This window comes from Nematolebias whitei, chromosome 1 (genome assembly GCF_014905685.2).
Source record: "Nematolebias whitei isolate Nwh7 chromosome 1, NemWhi1, whole genome shotgun sequence".
NCBI classification, from domain to species: domain Eukaryota; kingdom Metazoa; phylum Chordata; class Actinopteri; order Cyprinodontiformes; family Rivulidae; genus Nematolebias; species Nematolebias whitei.
In genome coordinates this window covers 66,932,838-66,941,187 of record NC_056498.1, presented here as the reverse complement: position 1 = coordinate 66,941,187, position 8,350 = coordinate 66,932,838, and the positions used below count along the sequence as shown (strand labels likewise).

Sequence of the window (8,350 nt, the reverse complement as noted above, 5' to 3'; positions counted from 1 at the left end):
TTGTCTTTTAATTATTTTTAGATTTACCCTTGACCGCTGCTAATGTATCCTCTATACTTTCACTCTGAATCATTAAGTTTTCTTTCTCTTGTGTTCGTTTTTGTTCATTTACTGTATTGTTTGAGTTGATTATTTCTGTTTCGTTTGCAACGATTTGATTGATTGCTGGCTACCTTTCCCTGTCAGGGCCATCACGCTGTCTCGGCTGTCTGTCTTCTGTTCTGACATTCTGCACGTGTATTTGCAGTGGAAGACGAGCATCCGTCAACTCTCTCGCCCAAAAAAAAGCAGCGCAATGGGGGGATGCGAAACTCACCCAACTGCTCGCCTAAAATGATGAGGTAAGAGCTCGTGATCTCCCTCTCCTTGCAGCCTTCAAACAAAGAAGAGGAAGAAGAAGGATAGGGAGGGAGGGAAGGAGAGATGCGTCTGAGAGATACTTCAGTGTGGTGCTGATGGTGTGATGAGCTTGGATGGATGGGAGGGGGCTCAAATTAGTATTGGCAGATGAGTGAGGTAAGAAACTTTGTGGAAGAAAAAGAGAGGAGAAATGCCCCGTTAAGTTCTGGCTGTTTAGGATGGCATGCTGTCAGCTGTTAATGACAGAGCTGAAATAATATTTCTGTCATGAAAAGCAGCTGTGAGGAGCTGTTTGAAAACTCCTCTGGCTTTAAAGTCCCAGCTGTCACCTCCTCCAGTCTGGTCCACATGTACTACCTAAACAATGCTGGCACTAATGACACCGGCAACCAATCAGAGAGACCTGCGTGGCTGCTTTGCCCTTAGGCGACTTCTCTATTGTGGGAACCCCTGTGAGTACTGTTTCTGGTACTTAAGGCAGGATGTGAGATGTATTATCACAATCAAATATGAATTCAAATATTACCTTCCTTTTATCCTGTCCAGTGGCATTAAGTTGCTGTTAATTGATTTTGAAAGATAAAAGGGGTAGTTTATGTGCACCTCTGTCTGCAAGGCGGGGTTAGACACACGGTAGAGTTTAGAAAACATGGAGGCCGAGCCGAATGGCTTAGGATGGCACAAAAAAGGTACAATTCTATAAATAGGATGGGAGAGAAACAGCCTTTGCAGCACTTTTTGTCTCCTTCTATAAGAGGGATCTGGGTGTTATATTTGTAATTTATATTTGTTTCACACTGTCATCTATGGATTGTCTTGGAAGCTAAATAAATGATAAACATATAAAATTAAAGTATATTGTTGATGAAAACAAAGGGGAGAAAAAAAACCTGCCATTTTTCATACAAATGTTTATTATAACCTCTATAATTCCCTATTTTTAGTTTCAATAAACAGCACAGTCTTGTTGATCTGTTAACATTTAGTCTTTTTACTTGGGCTGAGCTTCTTGTACGTTAGTTGTGCTGGGCTCCCTCAGGCAACGATGCTCCCTCTGCTCTGGTGTGCCTTTGTGATTTTTGTCCAGTATACTTGTCTGCCTCCCCCACAGTTCTGCGCAAAACAAGGACTTAATAAGCCTTTACACTTGCCAAACCATTAGCTCAACACAGAGTCGTACCCTTCAGTCTAGTTTGCAGCAGAGCATCAGTTTGGATGCCCTTGCTCAGAGGGATAAAACCACTACAAAAAAAAGAAAAGAAGAAAAAAATCCACTACTAGACACTGGCATATTTCCAGCTAACTGCTTATTTAAAAGGGTGTTTAGTTTGCCTAACTTAAAGCACAAAACCTTTTCTTCTCATCCCTCTCCTCTAAAGAGATAGTCCCTGTTTGCATGTAATATATGCGCTCTGCTTTGATCTTACAGTGATAATAATTCTTGTTAGTTATTTGCTCAGTTTGGAAAACACTTCAAAGTGGTGTCAAAGTTTTCTCTGCTTTAGGGGTGCATCTGAATACTGCTGGCTCTTGGGTACTGGGATGACAGGTCTTCTGGTATAGGTGTAGATTTTTCTTTTCTTTCTTTGTTTAACAAGACTTAGCCCTTAGCAGAACAACACATTACCCATCATAATCCACTGCCCCTCTCTATTCATTGCTGCCCCTGTCAACATATATTAAACATTCGGTGGATTTTATGCACAATGAAAAGTGATTGCTTGAGGTAGCCTTAGGGAAACTTTATTCTACAATAAAAACAGAGGGTGCACAATAGAAGGCTAGCAGGAGAGTCAACATACGTATCAAGTATGGTTTTTACAGGACTCACTGCCTGAAGGTTTTGTAAATAAATAATGATCAACAGATTGGCTGTGGGCTTTTGAAAAGCATGCCTTTGTCAGTTTGCATGATGGGGAAAATTTTCAAAGCAAGAAGCTGCCTTCATAGCCTGGCAGAGAGGGATTGGGGGAGCACGCCCATCCCCAGCTTGTGACTGCAGAGTGATACACTGGAATAACTCAACTCTGTTTGAAATGTATACAGAGGGAAAGAGTTGGAAAGAAAGAGATGGGTGACGTTGGAGTGAAATATGTAATAAGGAAAATACTTGTTGTTCTTTAAAAATGCTTCTAGAAGATAGAACATATATGTGTGTGTATATACATACATACATACATACTATGAGGCCTCTGTTGACATCTGCAATGACTTTACCAGATACATTGCTGATAAGGTAGAGTTGATTAGGTCATCCATCCCCCAGTCCACAACTGACCCCTCTGTCTTTGTCCCTTGCTCAGCTGTCTTCGAACAGTTTGAACCCATTTCACTCCCATTTCTAAACAAAGTTGTTGGTCAAATGAAACCCTCCGGTTCCCCTGCTGACCCCATTCCTGCATCGTTTTTCAAACAAGTTCTACCCACGATTGGACCCTCTGTCCTTACTATTGTAAATAGTAGTATTGTGACGAGTGTGGTTCCCAATGTTTTCAAACATGCAGTAGTTCATCCGCTAATTATGAAACCTGGACTTGACCTTTCGACTTGCTCAAATTTCAGACCAATCTCTAAACTTCCCTTCCTGTCCAAAATCCTGGAGAAAATAGTTTTCATTCAATTAAACAAGTTTTTGAATGAGAAAAGAGTTTTCAAGATTTTTCAGTCTGGTTTTAAGCAACTCCACAGCACTGAAGCAGCTTTAGTGAGGGTTTGTAACAATATTATGATATCAAATGATTCTGGTCAATTTGTGGTTCTTGTGCTCCTGGACCTTACTGCTGCTTTTGATACTGTTGACCACAGTATCCTTATATCACGGCTGGAACAGTGGGTTGGGATCACAGGTGCTGCATTAGAATGGTTCCACTCATACCTGAGTGGCAGGGGTTTTTGTGTCAAGGTTGGTAATAATGTATCCGCCTCATTACCTCTTTCTTGCGGGGTCCCACAGGGTTCGATTCTTAGACCCCTTCTGTTCTCACTATATTTGCTCCCACTGGGGTCCATCCTGAGGAAACATGGTATTTCATTCCATTGTTATGCTGATGACTGTCAGATGTACCTGCCTGTGAAACCAGCAAGTGTTTGCTCCATTCACCCTCTGTTAAAATGTCTGGACGACATTAAGGCCTGGATGGCTTCAAATTTCTTAAGTTTTAACGATGAGAAGACTGAAGTCATTGTCTTTAGCCCTAGTTCAACTGCCGCCTCTGATCCTGTCAACCTGGACTCTCTTCAGCCATATCTTAAGCAGTCTGGTAAAAATCTTGGGATGGTTTTAGACTCTGACTTCAAGTTTGACAAACAAATCAACTCTGTTCTGCAGAAAAGCTTCTTCCAAATAAGACAGGTAGCTAAGCTCAAGCCAGTATTGTCCAGATCCGACCTTGAGAAACTAGTCCATGCCTTTGTCATGACCCGATTGGACTATTGCAATGCACTCTATGCAGGGGTCAGCCAGGCCTCCATTTCACGTAATCAGCTCGTCCAGAATGCTGCTGCTGGGCTTTTAACCGGAACTCATAGGTCTGAACATATTACACCAGTTCTGTCCTCCCTTCACTGGCTCCATGTTTGTACTAGGATAGTCTTTAAAATTCTTCTGTTGACCTTCAGATGCTTAAATGGCCTCGCACCCCTTTACCTCTCTGAGCTACTGGAACCTTACGTTCCCTCTCGGGCCCTGAGATCATCCGATCAGCTGCTTTTGTCTGTTCCAAAAACAAGACTGAATCTCAGAGGAGATCTGGCTTTTTCAGTCATGGGCCCCAAACTCTGGAACAACCTGCTCCCAACATTAGATATGCTTGCCCTATTCTTTTACTTGGGCGGTTCCACTTCACTTCAAAACTCGGTTCCTCTACCAGAGGCCAGGAAGTTGAGGAGTTGAGGCTTTTGTCAAGTCAAGTCACAATTATTTATATAGCACATATAAAACAGTAACTGTTATAAAAGTGCTTACCAAAAAAGATCACAACATCAAATATTAATAACAACATATTACAGCAACATGAATAAAAGCATAAAAACATTAAATATAATGAGAAACAATGAAATACTAAATCAAATCACCCTGCGGTAAATGTCAGGGAGTAAAAGCAAAATGGATGAACACAATCATCAACAACAAATTACCAAATGAGATCACACTGTGTTAAATGCCAATGAGTACAGATGTGTTTTGAGGAGATATTTAAAAATAGAGACTGAGGTGGCCTGTCCAAGGTTGATGGGCAGATTGTTCCAGAGTTTAGGGCCCATGACTGAAAACGCCCGATCTCCTCTGAGGTTCAGTCTGGTTTTTGGTACGGCCAAAAGCAGCTGGTCTGATGATCTCAAGGCCCGAGAAGGAGTATAAGGATGAAGGAGTTCGGAGAGGTATGAGGGTGCAAGGCCATTAACACACTTAAATGTCCGCAGAAGAATCTTAAAATCAACTCTGACACACACAGGAAGCCAGTGAAGAGAGGACAGAACTGGAGTAATGTGCTCAAACCTGTGAGTTCCTGTTAATAGCCGAGCTGCAGCATTTTGGACAAGCTGGAGACATGAGAGAGAGACCTGACTGACCCCAGCATAAAGCGAATTACAGTAGTCCAGCCGGGTTATAATAAATGCATGGACTAATTTTTCAAGGTCAGATCTGGACAAGACGGACTTGAGCGTAGCTATCTGCCTTAGCTGAAAGAAGCTTTTTTGAAGAACAGAATTTATCTGCTTATTAAACTTAAAGTTTGAGTCTAAAACTATCCCGAGATTAGTAACAGACTGTTTTAGATATGGCTGAAGGGAGTCCAGGTTTGCAGGATCAGTGGCAGTGGCAGAGCTAGGGTTAAACACAATGACCTGTGCAGTATCTTAGCTGTTCCTAGGACTGCAGTCTTGTGGACAGAGATCTCTGAGGTTGTTCCTCAGATCTGTTGGAGCCACTCTTCCAGTTGGGGATCACAGCACTGTTTGCTCCAATGACCACTACTGAGGCTTAGATTCCCCACATCTTCTCTTTTTCCTCTTTCAGCCCTTAGTATTTCTCCAGCTTCTCATGCTCTTTCCTGATGTTACAGTCACTCGGTATTGCTACATCTTTTTTTTTTGTAAGGGGGACAATTGAAAATGCTGTGATTGCTAGTATCACTCAGCCCTCTGTGAATAGTAAACAGCCATCAGTGTGCTAATGATCCATCGTTAGGCTGATGGTCCTTCTTGAGCATGTGATCAGCTGGTTTTGGTTGTCAGCAGCAAAACTGGTTGATCCACTCTGAGAAGGTGCTATTTAAGAGACTGAGCTGCATACAGCACCTCAGACTGAGGAAGTCTCTCGGATGAGAGACGAAACATTTCTACATTTTTTTGTTATTTTGCTTTTTTTTTTTTTTGAATGTCCAGAGGACCATATTTAACTTTTTTAGATTTTTCTACCTGGATTATTGAGCATGCATCAGGAGGTAATTGATGGTTGTTTTACTTTGGAACTGATATGCAAGACACTCTTTGCAATGATCTGACTGAGGGAGTTTAGGCCTATGCAGAACAGGTGTGGGGGACAGAGCATCACCTTGGTATATGCCACAATTGACAATGACTTGTGAAATTGGCTTTGAATTGGCCTCTAGAGTTGTCTTCCATATTACCATTGAGTTCTTGATGAAGGCTCTTATTGTCCTGTTGATGTTATAAGTTCTATTTGTACAGCAATTTATAATGTTGTGCGTGTGTGTGTGTGTGTGTGGGTGGGGGTGGGGGGTTGTATGTGCATGTGTGTGATGTTCAGACATAGGAAGATTTATAAATATATATATACATAAAAAAATTAGTTTGCAATCTTATGCAATATTAATTTATTGAGTGTAGTGTCACTGTGATTTGGTCAATAATGGTAAACAAATTTGTTTATTGTTCGTATAAATGGTGGCATGTAGCACTGTTATGTTATCAATGTGGTACTAGAGCATTAATTAATTATTATTATTTAATTAGCTACATTGCACCATGGCATTAAAACTGCTCTTTAAACATTTGAGACGGGTCATGACTGACAGTGCACATCCACTATCAGAGGATGTCACTGTATCATCGGCGGCTGATATCCCCTGGGCGTGGCCCTGCAGCGCAGACGTGATGTCTGCTTCTCTCAGCCTTGTGGTAGGTTCAGCCTGAGGCATGGAGGAGGAAGAGGAAAGAGGAAAGAGGAGGGGGTGGGGGGTTGTGCGGAACCTGTGACAGGCTGCCAGTCACATCGCTGACAGCTCTGTGAAAGATAGCTGTCTTGGCAGAGAGAGGTGGAGCAGCAGCCCGCCTGCATGCGCCAGTCAGCCTGTGTGGAGGCGAGCTGAGCAGAGCAGACTGAAGTGACGGCGGCCTCCATGGAGTTGATTGGCGCAACACGCGGCTCTGGATGAAAGATTCAGGCTGAGTGTAAAAACACTAAATGCTGTCAGTGTTATTATCACCTGCTCTAACTGATGGAGGGTAGAAGGGGAAGGAGCCAGGAAAGTGAGGGTGGCTAATTGACAGCATTTTTTTTACCCCTCTTACTTTTCCTGCCATGGCATGCAATCCAAATGCAGGTTGGAGGAAGAGACAACATCAAAGCCCTGTCAGTGAATGGCAGTGTTGATAGAGGATACAGAAAGTGATAGTGAGAGAGATGTATGTCAAATTCTTGAGATGTTTTCTCCCATAATACTCACATGTGTCTCTCTGCAGTTTGGCTGTGGGAGTCAGCACTTGGTGCTGCTTTATTTGGGTTAAACACTAAATACATTATTTTTGCATCTTGATTGCGTTTAGGGAAAGTGTGAGCATACGTCTTGTAGGATAAGTGCAACGACTGGAGAGTTGCTATAACAGGACCGAGTGTAGCCCTTTCATGGTCAGTGTTACACTGAATCAAACTCAGCAGCCCACTGCTGTGGATTAGCCAGTTTCGTTGTGACATGCTGCTGAAACATTAATGGCCATCATTTGAGAGAGCAAAATGTGATTAGGCAAATTCTTGAAATATTTAAAATTTGAGCCTGTTGGAGCTTTTACTATTTGCTCCACATGGCATCAGGAACTGGAAAAAGAGGATAAAAGCTGGTAATTGGCTTTGTGTTGTCATGTCATTTAGTCAGTAGCACTCAAGTCTTGCTGTTTTTTTTGTAGCAATGTGAGCAAAAGAGCTTTCGGATATTTTGACTATAAGGATGAGAAGGAATGGTTGAATGATATTGTAGTTATGAGGCCTACATAATTTAGGGCAGGGAGTTTAACACTTTTAAACAGGATGGGTTTTTAATATGCTGAATGTATAGATCTGAAGACTTTCTGGTGCTTCATCAACCATAGTCATTAAACATGTTTGCTGTGTTTTTCAGTCGACACGATCCCCTTCTAATTCCTGGAAATGAGCAAATAGAAAACATGGACATGAACGTGAAGCGGTACGACTCAACTGGGATGTTCCACTGGTGCCCTTCCAAAGACATCGAAAAGGTCATCCTGGTAAGAAGAGCTCAAAGGAGCTAACTACAATCCTGCAATTATTACAACTGAAAACACAAAAAGTGCAAAAGCCAAGCTTGCTTAGGATCCAGTGTTTCCCCATCTATGCAGAAACACAATCACATACTAATGTATACTGACATTTCTTTCACTGCCTCTCTGTTGTTTCAAGGTGAGTTTTTTAAATTTATTATATATTTATAACACATTTTAGTTACATTTATTGGAGATTCTATCAAGAATCTGTGCAAAGACTTTTCTCTGACTTCTAACATTATATCATTTACATATGTTTTTAGGGTTAAAAGTGTTGCAGTAAATGTAAAACTGGATTTAAGTAGCTGAAGTTTGTATTTAATTCTGTAGCGTTGTGACTGATACACAAACGATCATTCTAAGCCTACTAATAATTATTTATTCTATATTTAAAAGGATTCTGACCAAAGGTTCTATAAGCTGCCTTTCCCTTAAAACTGCTTTGTGTGCAAATATATATATATAT

General features: G+C 41.5%; 1 protein-coding gene across 1 annotated transcript in view; it reads left to right on the top strand.

The window, feature by feature from the left end:
• The first annotated feature begins 234 nt into the window (after positions 1-234).
• LOC119430450 (calcium-activated potassium channel subunit alpha-1-like) overlaps positions 235-8,350 on the top strand; it is a 10,346-nt gene continuing 2,230 nt past the window's right edge. The window contains exons 1-2 of the mRNA XM_037697862.1: positions 235-341; positions 7,722-7,848. Of these exons, the coding sequence (XP_037553790.1) occupies positions 304-341; positions 7,722-7,848 (165 nt within the window). The 5' untranslated portion in view covers positions 235-303. The remainder of the gene's footprint in view (positions 342-7,721; positions 7,849-8,350) is intronic.